Source organism: Paroedura picta, chromosome 11 (genome assembly GCF_049243985.1).
Source record: "Paroedura picta isolate Pp20150507F chromosome 11, Ppicta_v3.0, whole genome shotgun sequence".
NCBI classification, from domain to species: Eukaryota; Metazoa; Chordata; class Lepidosauria; order Squamata; family Gekkonidae; genus Paroedura; species Paroedura picta.
This window is the reverse complement of record NC_135379.1, coordinates 7,387,553-7,404,322: the sequence shown is the minus strand read 5'-3', so window position 1 is coordinate 7,404,322 and position 16,770 is coordinate 7,387,553. Positions and strand designations below refer to the sequence as shown.

Here is a 16,770-nt window from a genome sequence, read left to right as displayed (position 1 = left end):
CATACAAAGGAGTGTTGGAATATGGGGCAAATTAATAAAGCCAGAAAAAAAAAGAAAGAAATTCTCCGCTCTCAGTGGAAGATAGTTGACCAGGAGGCTCATAATGTTGAGCTTCTAATCCATCAAGTTTCAAGACAACATTGAATAGATCTCAAGGTAGTTTTCTGATTCTTAAAAGACGCTGTGTGCTTTGTGGCACTGACCGAGTTAGTGGCCTTCAATAACAGGATTTCATATTTTATGGTTCCTTTTAAAACGAGCCTTTGTCTAGAAATTCTGCATTTTGTAGCCTGTGTAGTTTCTTGTTTGTCTTGTTGTTCTGAGGAATCTGCTAATAGTTATCAGGGAGTACAAGGAACTAGGGAGACAGCACAAATGTTCGTAACTTTTGATGCATACATACATTTTTAAACAGTCATGTTTCTGCCCTTTAGGGACATTCGGCACCCTTAACCCTGCACTCCTCTGGCTCAGTTTTGTAGTAGTTGAATACACTGGCTTTGCTGCACAGCAAGAATGGGGTGTCCTGTTAGTGGCTGTTAAAACAGGAGAGCGACATGTCACAACCAGTGAACAGATGCAGCTGTTTAGTAAGAAGGAAATACTTCGACTCATCACAGCTGCTGGGAAATAAGTTGCATGCGTAGGTAATATCCTTCTCAAAGGCCATGTCACTGTTGGGACATCAACTGATTGCTGCTTCACTCAGCTGTGAGCTGGCAGGTTCTGCAGAGGGTACCAGTAGCAGGCAGTTGCTAGTGCTCTGTTCAGCCCCACACAGAATGAAATCAGAGTAAAGGAAGGGTCGTTATGGGGCAGAGGATGCCCACAAGTTGGCTGATTTCATGGCATGTCTGCTAGCTAGCATGTTAGTAAAGAGTGCCAAAAGGTAGCAGGAACTGCTTCCCAGCATGCTGAATAATGTTACTTGAAAAAACCTTAATCAAAGCAACCCCCACCCCCAGTTCTGCAGCCAGAGTACCACCAGATGCAACCAGGCAGAGAAGCAATAAGAATTGGAAATCCTCCTGTGGAAACCAGTGCAAATTCCTCAGTTGAAAATGAAAATGTTTTGGGGATTCTTTATTTGGACTGTGGGTGGGGAAGGGAGGAGGGAAGTTCAAGGAAAGGGAGCTTGTGGATGAACAGGAAGAGCATATGGAGCATGAGGGGATCTTTATTGATCGACGTGTTCCCTGATTTTTGGCAGCGCAAGGTTGATCCAAATGCCTACCTATTCTTCCCGCTGTGAGCTGCATTGTGCTGCTGCGGTCACAGCTTGTCGGTTCTGCTTCACTTCCACCAGCCCCTCTTCACAAATTCTCCCTAACCATCACCCCACAGCCTTCTTCCCACAACCACCCTTGCACTACATCTGCCTCAAAGTACCGTTTCCCCAGCCTGTGGTGCAGCAGTATCAGGACACAAGATTAGACAATCCTGGCACAGCAGTGGGCCTTAATGGCTGTTCCCGTGAGTCGGAGCATAAGCTGAGCCGTTGATAGTATCTGACAGTAAACATGTTTCCAGTTGCATTTATGCCACAATGTAGGTGAAGCAGCATGTCCAACTGATTTAGTGCAGTGCAGATACGCATCTGTGTGTCTGATTTGTATTCAGTTTCCTGATCTACCAAGTGATCCATGTGTGGAAGCCAACCTGCACGTTCCCTTCCTTAGCTGAGGAAGAAGAAGAGTTGGTTCTTATATGCCGCTTTTCTCTACCCGAAGGAGGCTCAAAGCGGCTTACAGTCACCTTCCCTTTCCTCTCCCCACAACAGACACCCTGTGAGGTGGGTGAGGCTGAGAGAGCCCTGATATTACTGAAGAAGAGGAAGAGTTGGTTCTTATATGCCGCCTTTCTCTACCCGAAGAAGTCTCAAAGCAGCTTACAATCTCCTTCCCTTTCCTCTCCCCACAACAGACACCCTGTGAGGGAAGGGAGGCTGAGAGAGCCCTGATATTCCTGCTCAGTCAGAACAGTTTTATCAGTGCTGGAGAGAGCTCAAGGTCACCCAGCTGGCTGCAGTTTGGGGGAGCGGGGAATCAAATCCCGCTCACCCAGTTAGAAGTCCGTGCTCTTAACCACTACACCAAGCTGGCATGCTTGTTTTTATTTCTCCTGCATACCTGACTCATCCAGAGCCTTTGACTTCCTTGTATTTCCTCTTGTCAACTTGCCAAGGTCAGCATCATCTCTTGCAGAATGCCGGTCATTATGAGGCTGCACAGCAGGGCGATCTGAAGTTCAGGAATTTTAGGGTGGGCATACTACAACACACCTCTGTCTACAGGCATTAATTGCTTCCTGCTTGGGTACATCAGTCAGTAGACACATTTTGTTGTACTGTGGTTGAGCCCGGCATCCTATTTACTTTTCCCTACAGAGGCTGAAGGGAGCCGCTGAGAAAGAAGCCAGCTTTTAACTGGCTACGTGCTGGATTTAGCTTATTGTGGTGTTCAAATGTGATGTATTCACAGACCACAGCTAGGATTTCTAGATGCAGTCATAATGCAGCTAGTAATTTATAGTATCAGTCTGTTGTAGGCATGTACTATGGAGACTAAAACCCACACCGTACGCAGGCTGTGTGCTGGCAAACGTCGCTCCTTTTATGTTTTAAAAACCGCAATTGCCGTTCTCTAATGCATGTGTTTAATTAATGCACAGTGACTGGTCAGTTATTCATGCTGACAGGTATTAAAGACTATAATTCATTTAAATCTATTGCTTCTAGGGTTGAGAAAATGACTTTGGACTGCTGCCCACCCCTAAGCATCCAGGCACATGTTACTAGCTGCAAATGGGCAATCAGCCTTTGTTATTTATTTAAAATATATCAATGTCCCTCAGGAGTATCCAGGCAGCTCACAAGAGTTAGTGAACACATATATTTTATAAATGTAAGCACCAAAAAACAAAATCAAAACATGCACAAACTGACAAAAAGATTTGAAGAAGAAGAAGGAGGAGGAGGAGGAGAAGGAGGAGAAGAAGAAGAAGAAGAAGAGTTGGTTCTTATATGCTGCTTTTCCCTACCCAAAGGAGGCTCAAAGCGCCTCACAGTCGCCTTCCCATTCCCATATGGGTGAATAGTTTTCACCTGTTGTCTAAGCTTACATTCCTGTTGAGCGCATATAAATTATATATATATATAGTGTAGAAGTGCAATTAAACTTACTTGACAGCTTATGAAGACTCTTTACGGGGCAAAACGCTTCTGGTTTTTGTTCCTTATACGTTCCATGTGTTTGAGTGGATTCTGTACTTATATGCCACTTTTCTGTACCTGAAGGAGTAGAGAATACAACTGAGATTTAATCAGTGTTTTTCACTTTTATTTTGTGCCAGCATAGTGTAGTGGTTAAGAGCAACGCCGCAAAATTTTCTGGAGCCCTCGGATGTTTTCATGCTGTACATCTTGAATGAGAAAAATCTTGTCTTATGAAACATTTTCTTTGCTGCAACAGCAAAAACAGATTGGAGGAGTGTTTTCTACAAATGCTCCCCGGATCTTCCAATTCATTTTTTTTTAAGCCCCCAGGAGAAATACTAAGACTGAACTGCCAGGGTAGTTCAAGATGGGTAACGGTGTTAGTTTGCCCAAGAGTCCAGTAACATCTTAAAGATGAGCAAAATTTGTGGTAGGGTATGTGCTTTCACGAGTCCCTGCTCACGTCTTCAGTGTGATTTGCAAAAACTCTTACCCTGCCACAAATTTTTTGTGTCTTTAAGGCACTGCTGGACTCCTGTTCTTTTCTACTACTAAAATTGCTTGCATCCCTCTGACTTGGATGCTACAATGTTGTGTGCAGAATGCACACAAGTTCATAGTGAACTTCTTAATTCATATTGTCACAATCTTAGCCTAGTGCAGAAAGGGTCCTCCAGCAGATGGCTATCTAGGCACAGAAATGCACACTAGCTTGTGGCAGTTATTCTAATTTTTCTTCTTCACTTGCTCTTGATCTATTGGACAATTTGGTCAGCATGGGGGTGGCTGACTGCATATTTACAATTTTGGCTTGCCCATGTAAATCCAGGATGGGATGTTACCAAGTTGAACGTGATCACTCAGATAACCAGCAACTTTTTAAACATTAGCTGGAAACTTTTAAAACCATTTACCACTTTAACAAGCAGCAGCTTTGCTGTTGAAAGCTTAGTGAATTTGCTTGATGCTGCTTTGGACTGTTCTGCAGCTGCCTGAAATGCAGATTAAGCAACAGCCTAAGGGTAACATGGGAAAATCTGACTCTAAACTGGGAATTAATTGAAATCCAGGTCTTCTGGGTACAGCACCACATCTGCCAGGTCTATAAAACTGCGTTTGAAAATTACTTTGTAAGTGAAATAACGCACCCTTAATATAACCTGAATAGTAAGCAAATCACTAGGCCTTTTAAAAACTGCCATTCATTTCAACATGAATCCTGGTTCTTTTGTGCAAACAAAATCAAGATAAAGGCTTTGCTGGTGCTCTTGCAGCAGTGATGTCACTTCTTCTCTTCCTCTAGTCCCATGCTGAAATGACAGGCATGAGCTTTCGAGCGCAAGCACTCTTGGTCAGACTATCTTAACACAGCCCGCGGCACCAGGGACTAAATAAAGCCATAAGGGCTTAGTGAGAGGAGTTAGGGCGGGCTCTGTCCGGGATGAGGAAGGGTGCCGATTGGCCCCTTCCTCTGGACAGACCATCGGCCGGCGCTTCGTGCCGGCCGATTGGCCTGGCCGATCCCTGCCTGCTCGCAGTTGCTCCCTTGCCTAGCGCCCGCTGTATTTTTATTACAGCGGCCTTGATTACTAGTGTTTCAATAAAGTTAGGCTTCGCATGAAGTTTTCAGCTTTTTGTTTTGAAGGTACCAAGTGGCTTGGGGCACAATTCTAGCATCTGACCTGTGTTCATTCTCCCAGGAGCCGAGAAGCATTAGAGTCAACTGTTTTGTTTCAGCCTTCCTTGCTGCACTGCTATACAGGGAGCCCTGAAAGCTTATTTGGGGAACCGCTTCCCCCTCCATAGGGAAATAAAATTCAATCCATATGGGTGTCTTTGATCATTGTAGTTAGTTGTGTGTTATGCGCCATTGAGTTGCTTCCAACATATGACTAACCCTATGAATTAAGTACCTCCAAAACTACCATTAATAGTATTAGTATTGACTCACCTCATCTTGGGTTTTCCGCTTTTCCTGTTGCCTTCTACTTTTCCTTTTGTTATTGTCTTTCCTGATGAGTCTTTTCATAAAGTGACCAGGGTACAATTACTTATTTAATACCTTGATTTATATCGCGCCACTTTCACCAGGTGATTCGTGGCGGGTAACAATAATAATAAAATCCCATAAAACAATTATGAAATCCCTATATAACCCTTCCCTTTGGCAACAACAATTCCCGCCTCTTCCCTCAGCTCGACGGGCCTTATTTGATAAGCAATGCCTCGGTACCTCTACAGGGGAGCTCGATAAACCCGGGGGGGGGGGCAGATCTTCTTAATCTCAGTTTAGCAATTTTAGCTTCTTGGGAGAATTCAAGATTGATTGATCTAGAACCTACTTATTGGTCTTTTGGGTGGTTCATGGATGGCCAGGAGTGGTGGTGAATAAATACAAGCATTAATGGTGGTTAGTTATGGCCTGATAAACTAATTAGTTCTGTGAAGTTGGATTTATTAACCATAATAATTGGTCAACTGTGATCCTGCGCACTGTTTGAATTTTGGGTATCCTGCCATGTTTTCTACTAACACCTTACTGGTAGGGTTGTTGGGTTTGATTTTGGGGTGGAGCCTACAGAGAGCAGGCATTGGGGAGAGGAGAAATTCAGTGGGCTATAATGCCACACAGTCCACCTTGTAAGTGGCCACTTTTTCAAGGGGAAGTATTCTCTGTTGCCTGGAGAAGAGCTGTAATTCCGGAGGATCCCCAGGTCACACCTGGAGGCTGGCATCCCTATTCCACGGGTACGGAGAGATGGTGATAAAGCCAGGATTTATTGAGTGAAGTCCATAGATGAGTGATTGTCTGTGAGCAGAATGCTGGCTTCACAAGCCAATCCTAGTTAAAATGAGCCATCGGTTTTGCATTGTGCCTGAACCAAGACTAAGAGTGAATTTGTGCAATCTTTTCCCTCTGTCTGATTAAATAAAATGAGGTGGTGCTTTTGAAGCCGCATGATGAATTGATTGCTAATAGGAAATTACAGCACCTTAATAATGTACATAAATTGTCTTGTCTGAACCCATCCCAACTAAATAATTTTTGCTTTAATGATATGGAATTTTATCGACATTGTATCTTTTGAGTCTGGCAAACGTTTTCAATATGCTAGATACCACCGGGTTATACAAAAACCTTGAATAAACAGTGATCATGCCAGTAACCTTTTATAAACCCCAGGGAGGACCACTGAAGAATCATCTGGATTCATTTATAGACACGCACCCAGTGAAATTTGCAAACAGCCCACACAGTCATGCATCAGGCGATACAATAATGAAATATCACGAATTGATTTTTTTTAAGCGAGTTCTTAATTTGCAATAAATATACTTTACGCCGCTTTGTAACTATAGAGACATCTCTTTAAGAATTCTCTCTGAATTTTTTTTTTAAATAACTAATGCTCATCCAAGCTCTACCCTTGGCTTTTCTCTTCTCCTCCCACCCTCCCCTGTCTCCAAATGCCAATTCCGGAGCAGCCTGCCAAGTCTGCTGAGAGATCACTGTATAATTTTCAATTGGGCTGTTAGCCCAAAGGGAATCCAATAGTGGGAGATTGACAGATGCAGCACACGGTATCGCCGCTTTGAACTCAGCCCAATTGGCAGGGGAGTTTTTTGTTTAATTTGTTGTTGTTGTTTTTGTTTTCTTTTTCTTTTTTGCAGGCGCTAAAGAGATTGATATTGCTGCTACCCTGGAGCACTTGAGAGACCAGAGACCTGGCATGGTCCAGACAAAGGTACTGTAGTAGGTTTTAAATAATAGAAACTCTATTTTTCTCCCCCTTTCGGGAAGCCTGGAGAAACATAATTTAACACAAGGTTCTTTGTTTGGCACATGCTGTTCTCCCTTGTAACATCTCTTCTTGTCAAGCTGGATTATGAAGCATAAAACACAGCAATCCACAGATGATAAAAGGAAAGGCCTGCTTTTAAACTTTTTAGAAAAGATGGTATCAAACATAAAACTGGTTCACTGAGTATAGATTGTTTATCTGTTAGATTTGGAAATCCTAGGATCAGAAGTAGAACAGGGCAAGTTATGTGTTTATTCGTTCTTTGCTATTAATACAGCCCTTAACGTTGACGATATTCCTTCTTTTGACAGTGGCCACGCAGTAGAATTGAGCCGCACAATTCAGCCAGTTGGCCTGAACCTTTTTTGAGCCTGTGGGCATTTGAGGAATTCTGGGAAAGGATAGTGGGCGTGACCACAAAATGGCTGCTGTGGGAGGTAGAACAAATCACAAAATGGCTTTCATGAGGGGCACTTATGGGCAATTCTAAGCTAAGTACTGTTTTAGGATGGGGGCAGCGATGTTCCTGCAGACCCCAAGGTGATTTCTCCAAAGGGGTGCCAGAATCGGCCCATTGTTCTAAAGAAAGAAATGGGCGCCAAGAAATACATCACCAGGCACCACAGTGAGATGCTGTTGCACTGCATCTCCAAGGCAGCTCAGGTACCAATAAGTCAGAATCTTTAAGAAGACATTTGTTTTATGTAGAGAATTGCTACGTAAACCAGGGATAGTCAACCTGGGGTCCTCCAGATATCCATGGACTACAATTCTCATGAGCCCCTGCCAGCAAATGCTGGCAGGGGCTCATGGGATTTGTAGTCCATGGACATCTGGAGGACCCCAGGTTGACTACCCCTGACGTAAACCACCCAGAGCCGTAGGGAAGGGAGCAGTATAAGAATCTAAATAAATAAATAAAATTTATGATGGATGTTCCAGGCCATGAAAGCAATGTTGTCCCTGGAAGGGGATTTTGAATGTGCGTTAAACCAGTGGTCCCCAACCTTTTTATCGCCGGGGACCACTCAACGCCAGGGACCACTCACCAGGGACCACTCAATGCCTTTTACTGAGGCCCGGTGGGGGGGGGTAGTTTACTCCTCTACTCTCAACCACTGCCCTAGCGCTCTCTGATCACTATGGTAATGTTTAAACATCCCTTCAAAATAAGATACAGACACGCCACAACAATGAGCATAAGGAACATTTTATTTTCATGGAAATTTTAACTCATGACAATGACAAATCAATGGGAACCCTGAGCTTGTTTCTCTGCAACGAGAGAGTCCCATCTGGGAGTGATGGGAGACAATGACACCCAAAGTGTGTTGTAAAGGGCCGGGGGGGATGAAGTAAAGGGCCGGGGGGGGAGAGAAGGCATCCTTCGCGGCCCACCTCCAGTTAGTCGACGGACCACATGTGGTCCGCGGCCCACAGGTTGGGGATCGCTATGTTAAACCACCAGTGGGATATATAATAACAAACAGCTTCAGCATCTCTAAGACTGGCTTGGCACATGTAAGCCTCTGTCGGGACTAAACCAGAGAATATCCAGATATGGTAAATAAGTGTCAGAGTCATTCCAATCTCAACCTATTGAAATCCTGTGCAGAGTTATCGTTATCTAAGCCTATTGATATCCGTGGGCTTTGACTGGAGTAACTCTGCATAGGGCTGCACTGTATGTGCCTTGAGCAGCCAGCCAACAGTACTTGCTAAAATATTCCTTGATGCTAATGAGCGTCATGCAAATCAGGTGCTCATCTTGATGCAGTTCGGATCTTTCCAGCACATCGTCCAGGGTCGGCTCCGGACTGCAGCTGTTTTCAGAATGTGCTCGGAAGGACTTTATCAGTCTCGTTACCAGCACGCTGCGATCTGATAAAAACGGCCCAGAGTTTCAGCTCGCTTTGCTTGTCTGCTCTTGACTTCACATCCCCTTGTTAAAACTGCCCAAACTATTTTAATTGTGCCAAGGGCATTGCAAACTTTGACTATCTGGCTACGTGCCAACCGTGGGCCGCCTCCAGAGAATTGTGCACATGTGCTAGATTTAAACAAACCACGTTGTCTCCCTGCTGAATACAAATCAGGGATTGAGCCTCTTGGAGTAATTTAAAACAATGGATTAAAAATCAGGTTAGAAATGCCAATTAGTGTGTCTCTCTAGGCAAAATAAACATCCGTCACATTGAATTTCCAGGAGGAAGCAGCCCATGTTTGCATAGCCCACTGGTCGGGTCGGGTCATTCGAAATATTTTTCTGTGATCACAATAATTTATAGGGTGCAATCCAGCCAGACATGCACTTCTGGGTCTCGCCTATCCCAGTGGGAAAGTTGAGCACTATTTTAACTGTTCTGGGAATTTACTTGACTCATGTATTGTCTGCAAAATACCAAAGAAATCACTGCTATTTTTCCAGAGCTGAAAGGACATTATTAAGCTGTGGGGAGAAAGACTTGTATTCTTTTGAAGAAAATCGTTAAATGTTATAACCTTTAACCAAGAGTTACTTTCTTTATGGTTAAAGTCCTTTTTTCTCTCCCATCATTGCAACCTTCCTTGGGAAAGTTAAAGATGTAAGCCATTAGGGCTTTCTTTCCCCTCCTTTTGGGTTTCTAGGTTTAGCTGGAACAGGAATATATGAACAGATATCTTATATGTTATTCTAAATCTGGCCCCTATGCAGATGAATAAAGCCAGGGAATTGCTAGGTTCAGATAGAGGGCACTTTTGGAAATCTCCCCAGGGTTGCAGGAGAGTATGTCCCTTCTAAAGGGATCAATGCTGCCCAGCCTTGTGTAGACCTCAAAGAGGAGAATCCCCATGGGCCAGAATCGGGAGGGGGAGCTTCTGGCCAGGTGAGCAGGCAGAGGAGTGGAGCCAGAACCCTCACCACAAGACACACATACCCTGCTGCTGCTGTAGGCAGGTGAGAAGTGGCAGGTGCCCCTCCTACAATGCTGGATGAACCAGGTGGGCCGCGGCAGCACTGCAGGAGAGTGGGAGCTGCCACCGCATAAGTACTGCAGCTATGCAAGCTGGCTGGCAGATAGCCAGTCTAGCAATTGGGGAGCGGGGGGGGGGGGCAGTTTCCTCTCCTACAAGTTTCATAGGTTGCTTGTGATATATGTGCAATTAGATGCATTTGAGAAATGTGACAAAACTTGGCAAAAAGAATCTCTGGAAATCAGGGCTGTCCCTGATATTTGGGGGGATGACTAGTTTCAATTGGAGGAACATGTTATTTATTTATTATTATTATTCTTTAATTTATATCCCGCCTCCCCCTGGAGGCTCAAGGCGGGTCACATAAAACCAATCCCCTAAAACAATAAAAGCACAATAAAACATAATACAATTAATTACAAAAGTTAAGGCAAGAATGGCGGCAAGGTTCAATATAACGAACCCAATTCCACAACCCCTCTAAGAGTTTCCAGTTGTCAGTTTCCAGTTAACCCATTTTCATACCCCCTTCCCCCCACAGCTCCTGCCTTTCTGACGTTCCATATGATGACTGTCCAGAGATTGGAGTCACATGTGACTTGTCAAAAAAAAATTTTTAAACCACTTCTCTGTGTTACATTTCAAAGTGGTTTACAAGTCTCTGAGGCTCTTGGCGATGCTCTGAAGCCTTAATCCTGCCTGTTCTGTCCACAGGAGCAGTTTGAGTTTGCGTTGACAGCGGTGGCCGAAGAAGTGAACGCCATCCTCAAGGCCCTTCCGCAGTGAGCAGCCCACCGTCGTCCTCGGAGGCTCCCACAGGGACCTCCCCGTTGTGTTATCCTCGGTCCCTGTGAATGTGGTTGGAAACCGTGACCTGACCTTAACTCTGTGTGTCTTCTCTTGTATCCACATATTGATAGGGTCTTTGCAAACTTCTGTTTGCCAGTTAAAGTTCAGCAGTTAACATGTGTATTTTGTTCTTGTTTTACGATATTCAGAAAAGATGATATACTGAGGCCTCGGTTTAACCGCCACAAACAATCCCACTGGATCCTTTTACAGCCTTGAACCCCCTTCCCCCCCCAAGTCACATGCCAGAAGCACACACCCCCCTAATTGATGGGAAATACACAGTGTTGTGGGTCAGCAAGTGCCATCAATGTATCTTCAGCTACATGGCGTTCTTTTCTGTTTTGTAACTGTTCAGGGCTGAATAAAAGGAGCAGGGGCCCTAATTAAAAAAAAAATAAGGATAAAGCTTCGGGATTGTTCTTGCAGAGGCCAGGCAAGCCCCCGGGACAATTCTACACGTGTTGGTAAACTCAAGGTCCAGCATCTTGCATAAAGAGGCCATGCTGCTTCACGCTGAGTCTTGGCGAGCAGAGGCTTTTCTTAACTGTTGTTTACTTTTCAACTATGTGCAACGAGTAGAAGCAGATCTGAATTCCATATCACAACTTGGAGAGTCGGTCACGATAGAAGGGGCCCGAGGTTCCAAAGAGCACAGCTAACTTTTATTGTGTATCACTGCCACGACGGGGGAGGGGGGAGCCAAAAAATGGAACTTCTCGATCAGAGTCGAAAGCCCCTGTTGGCAGCTTGTTCGACGTTGATCGCTTCCCTTCCACTCTTTTTTTCGGTGGTGGTGGTGGGGGGGGGGGGATGTAGTAGAGTTAGAAGAGAAAATGCATTTATCCATGTGTTTTATCTCTCGAGGCTCATTTATCAAAATATATCTTATTTTTAAAGACCGGAAAAGGGGTTCTTTTAATGGCTTTGGGGCACATCAGAATAAATCGCTTAGCACAGGTCTTTGGAAGTTGAAATTGTTTTGCACATTTGAATTTACAGAATGATTCAGAGCTGTCATTCCCTTGCTTTGGGCTCCCCTTAGGAGTGGCCATATTAATGTGAACTGTATTCCTTGCCAGCGAGTGCTTTCAGAATTGCCACGTATTCAACCCCCCACAAAACACGGAGAAAGAGCCATGTCCAGGCGCTGCATCCCCTTGCTTCCTAACACCATCGATTCCAAGGGATCGGGACCCATTTGAGCTTTTAATTGAAGGCCAAAAGAAGACTTCCATGGCAGAGCAGTGCGGCTTATGGGTTTAGTTTCGTTTTCAGGATACCGATTCACGTTCTGAGATAGCCCGCTTTTTAAATGGCTTTTCTAAAAATTCAGAATTAAAAAACACCCATATGCTAGCTTGATTGGGCCCAAACAGGATGAAGTGAAAGTGCCTTGCAGAATGGAAGGCACGAATTCTTGAGCACAATCCATCAAGCTCTACCGCAATATGCACCAATAGCACCAAAGGGGCTCTCCACCCAGCAGGCTGCACGCAAAGGCCGCCACGTCTGTTCTCCATCACCCCCCAAGCCCCCCCCCCCCCCCCCGAGACCAACAGAAAATGGTGCCACCAGCAGTATTTGCATGGCTGGACCCGTTCTCTTCCCTGTTTGAATGTAAAAGATACCTTCTAGGAATTAAGGATTATGTCCCGGAAGCTCTCACTGCATCACCTTCCCTGCGTCCGCTTCCACTCACTGTTCTTGGCTGACGCATTTCCTCAGTATCGCAAAGCCATTCTTCTCCGTCCATGCCACTAGCTGGCTGTACATTTAACCGCAGGTCTCGTCGCGTGGCACCGGCATGTTAGAGCTGCGTTCATAATAAGTAAAAACAAAGTAATGGGATATGAATAAGAAAATGGCCTTTTCATTAGTTGCTTTAAGCTTAACGGGTTTCCTTTTCATTGCTTTTAGCAGCCACAGAACAGGGGCCTGGAGAAGGCAGAATGGGTCGAAACGGCATCTGCCTCATTTGGAATTAGATTTACTGGAGATAAACGACCCGCAGCAGGTTTCTGCAGACTCATGTAGCAAAATCGGGATGCAGCCTCCGAAGAGACAAATGTGGCTCGTGGATCTTCGTTAGGAAGTGAAATGTTTCAGAGACACCTTGTTACTGTCTCGTTATAGACTCCCTTGCGGAGTTCCTCGGGGAGTGGTTCTCTCCCCCACATTATTTAACATCTTTATGCACCCTCTGGACCAGCTGGACCAGAGTTTTGGGCTGGGTTGTCGTCAATATGTGGATGACACTCAGCTCTATCCTGAGGGACAGCTGCCCAGACCCCCCCCATCCGATATATTCACCAGATGTTTGGAGGCCATGACAGGATGGTTAGAGCAGAGTCACCTGAAATTCAACCCCTCCAAGACAGAATTCCCATGGCTGAGCGGGAAGGCGACAGATCCGGAAATGTGCCTTCCCATCTTCACTGGGGTGCAACTTAACATCTCGCCCTCAGCCCGAATTTGGGGATGATCCTGGATGCCTCCTTGTCTGTGGAGGCCCAGGTCACAGGAGTAGCACACATGTCGTTTTTCCATCTATGCCAGGTGAAGCTTCTAGTGGCCTATCTGTCCTTGGCCACAGTCATCCATTTAACGTTCACCTCCAGACTAGACTTCTGTACCTGACTCTACGCAGGCCTACCCTTGACCTTGACCTGCAAATTGCAGCTGGTGCAAAATGCAGCTGCTAGGGTCCTCGCAGGAACATCTTGGAAGGCCTGTATCCAGCCTGTGCTGAGGTAGCTGCACTGGTTGCTAGTTGTGGCCCGGATCAAGTTCAAGGTTCTGGTGTTAACCTTTAAGGCCGTCCATCATCTGGGCCCTAAATACCTGCGGACCACCTATCTCCATATGGCCACTGTAAAACTTTAAGCTCAGCGGGTATGAATCTGTTGGAGGTCCCTGGCCTGAGGGAGGCTCGCCTGGCCTTTTCGATCCTGGCCCCTACCTGGTGGAATGAGCTCCCAGGAGAGCTGTGGGCCCTGTTGGAGCTTTCACAGTTCCTCAGGGCCTGCAGGATGGAGCTCTTCTGGCAGGTTTTTGATTGAGGTCAGGGCTTGGAAGATCTGGGCCCCTCTCTGAGGTCATCAGGCTCCCCCTAGGAAGATCTCCCCTAAGGCTCATTTTTCAGAGGGAAGGAAGTTGTTGCTGTGAGGCGGTTTCTAACTGGGAATTTTAATGTTTTATGGGGGTTATATTTTGGATGTAAACTGCCATGAGAGTGGTGGGAGTGGTGGTATAGAAGCCAAATATTAAATAAGTAACAGCCATAGGTTTAGGGCATATTGCAGGTTCACATTTGGGGGGTGGGTCTGGTAGGCTACAGCATGACACAGGATACTGGACTAGATCCAGCAGGGCTCTTATGTTCTATCCCTACTGGTCAGCACAACTGGAATGGAACCAGCATGGGCTATTCGGCTTGCTGGACTGATTTCCCATGCTGAAAGTGAATAGGGTGTTTTTTAGCTTTTTTTTGTGTGTGGGGGTTGTGTTCCATTGTTTGAAGCATTTTTTTTTTAACCTGGATGTCTTAAAAGTTAAGCAGAGTGAGAAAATAAATTAGTGGCTGAAACCAGTAATCATACAACGATTCATAAGTTTATCACATGCATCAGTCTGGTTCATCGCCCAGGTGGGTGCTATGTGTGGAATCCCCAGACTGGAAGTATGATCTGGAGTCATATTTGGCTTAGCACTATTAACATTTAAATAAAACACAATGTATAAAGCACAATGCTACACCCATTCCATTCTACTATCTGTGGTGGTGTATATAAAACTTCCACTTCCCCCCAACATGGTATTCGATGGTTGTACCTGACCTACCACAAGCACAAGGCAGATCTTTCCCTCTTCCACCGATGGTCAGAAGATTCCCAAAGTCAAAAGGAGGTGTGGAATGGGGTCGCATTGCTCCTCGGTACTCTTCTGGCAGTGTGGGTCCCATAGTTGCAGGAGAAGGAAGGCAGGGCCCAGTACGTTTTGTCCACAAGGCTCCGGTGACTTTGAAAATCAACGTTTAAAGGTCTCGTTGCCAGGGAGAGATGATCCAGATCCATGGGTGCCTTTGCACTCTTTGTTCCTTGGTTCCAACCCAATGCTCAGTTGGATGATTTTCCTCATCTTCATTAGAGATGTGTGATTTGGTTAGAGAGCACCAATTTTCAGGCGGTTTACTGGCTAAAGATTTATTGGACATCTGAGTCCAAGGAATATTGACAAATATTCAGATAGAACTTTTTCTGGTTTTTACTCAGACTTCAAACTGGTGGTCAGAAGTTTACTTTTCTGTAACTACTCGATTAGGTTTTTAATGCTTATTAAAACAGTTTGGGCTTACAATAACTGAGGGCATTTCGCCGTTGGCTCAGATATCACCCAAATAGATAAGGTTCTCCCCCTCCCCCAATTTGCCTTAGTTCGAATTTCCATACAACTGGTTAAATGGCAAGCCCAGGGTGCTTGATGGTTATTTTTTTCTCCCTATCCCTCTAAGAAGTCCCTTAGAAAAGGTTTGCTGGTTCAGAGCAAAGGGCCATCTAGTCCTGCATCCTGTTTCTTCTGGTGGCCAGCCCGAGGTCTCTGGAAAGCCCCCCAGCCAAGGCCGTTGTGCTGCTGCCTTCCCTTGAGAAGCTCCAAGCTCCCTGACTGTTCCCCTACCCCACCCAATGCCTTTGGGACACTGCCCAACCCTGAAGCAATAAGTCCTTCTCTGGTCTCTTTCCTGGATGGTCATGGGGTTGCTCTTGCGTTATCTTTTAAATGTCTTCCTTTTCTAAAGCTAGAATCGTGGAGAATTGCATTAAAACAGGTGGTGAGATTTTATAATCTCTATATTTAGCAGCCAGTTTTTATATTTACCAATTTCTTTTTTAGTTTTGTACATCCGCATTGCTGCCTTTATTCTAGCAGCCTGTCACCCTATTGCAACTTGACTGTTGCAAAGATCAGTCAAACTTGGTAATATGAATGGCAGCAGCTCAAGGGAAGCAGAGGAGGCACGGTGGTGGTACCAGTAGGAGAGGAGAGGCCACAAATGTTGGAGTCTGAGCCCTAGACCAGGGGTAGTCAACCTGTGGTCCTCCAGATGTTCATGGACTACAATTCCCATAAGCCCCTGCCAGCAAATGCTGGCAGGGGGCTTATGGGAATTGTAGTCCATGAACATCTGGAGGACCACAAGTTGACAACCCCTGCTCTGCTAGACTGAAGCCAGGGGTTCCCTTCCCATCCAACCACAGCTTCCTGAACTCTGGGATGCTGGGGGCTCTTTGTGAAAGTCCAAACTGTCTCACTGCAGCACAGCAGAGGGGTGTTTCCCAGGCAAGCCACATCTGGAGGGCCGACTACAGAGGACAGACTTACATGCAGCCCCTCCCTCCCCACCACCAGCCCTTCCCTCATGGAAAAGCAGCTTCTACCCAGCTGTGCATGAAGACTACTTGAGTACTTCTACATCCCTTAAGCAGGTGTACTCTTGTGGCCAGAGTTTTGTGTCTTCCTAAGAGAATATTTAAATATGAGGAAAGGAGTTCCTGACCTAGATGGCCCAGACTAGTCAGATTTTGGAAGGTAAACAGCCCTTGCTAGTCTTGGATGGGAGACCACCAAGGAGTCAGGCAATGGCAGATCACTTCTTCAAAACCCTATGGGGGGGGCAAACTGTGACACTCTAGATATCCATGGTCTACATTGGCAGGGGCTCATGGGAATTATAGACCATGGACATCTGGAAAGCCACAGTTTGGCCACCCCTGCCCTATGGGGTCATCGTAAGTCATCTATGACTTGATGGTGCTTTCTACCGCTTACCACCCGTTGTGACATTGACCCACAGGTCACAGGGCCCTTCTGCTACCTGTTGGCCCAGGTGACTAAAGGAAAGGCTTCCAGACTTGCTAGCTGGCCATCTAGATTCTCTCATAGGCACAG

The 16,770-nt window shown here is 45.6% G+C and overlaps 1 protein-coding gene across 1 annotated transcript in view; it reads left to right on the top strand.

Annotated features, from left to right (window-relative positions):
• PTPRN2 (protein tyrosine phosphatase receptor type N2) overlaps positions 1–11,798 on the top strand; it is a 532,892-nt gene extending 521,094 nt beyond the window's left edge. Inside the window, exons 22-23 of the mRNA XM_077303428.1 lie at positions 6,887–6,960; positions 10,687–11,798. Of these exons, the coding sequence (XP_077159543.1) occupies positions 6,887–6,960; positions 10,687–10,758 (146 nt within the window). The 3' untranslated portion in view covers positions 10,759–11,798. The remainder of the gene's footprint in view (positions 1–6,886; positions 6,961–10,686) is intronic.
• Positions 11,799–16,770: the final 4,972 nt, after the last annotated feature.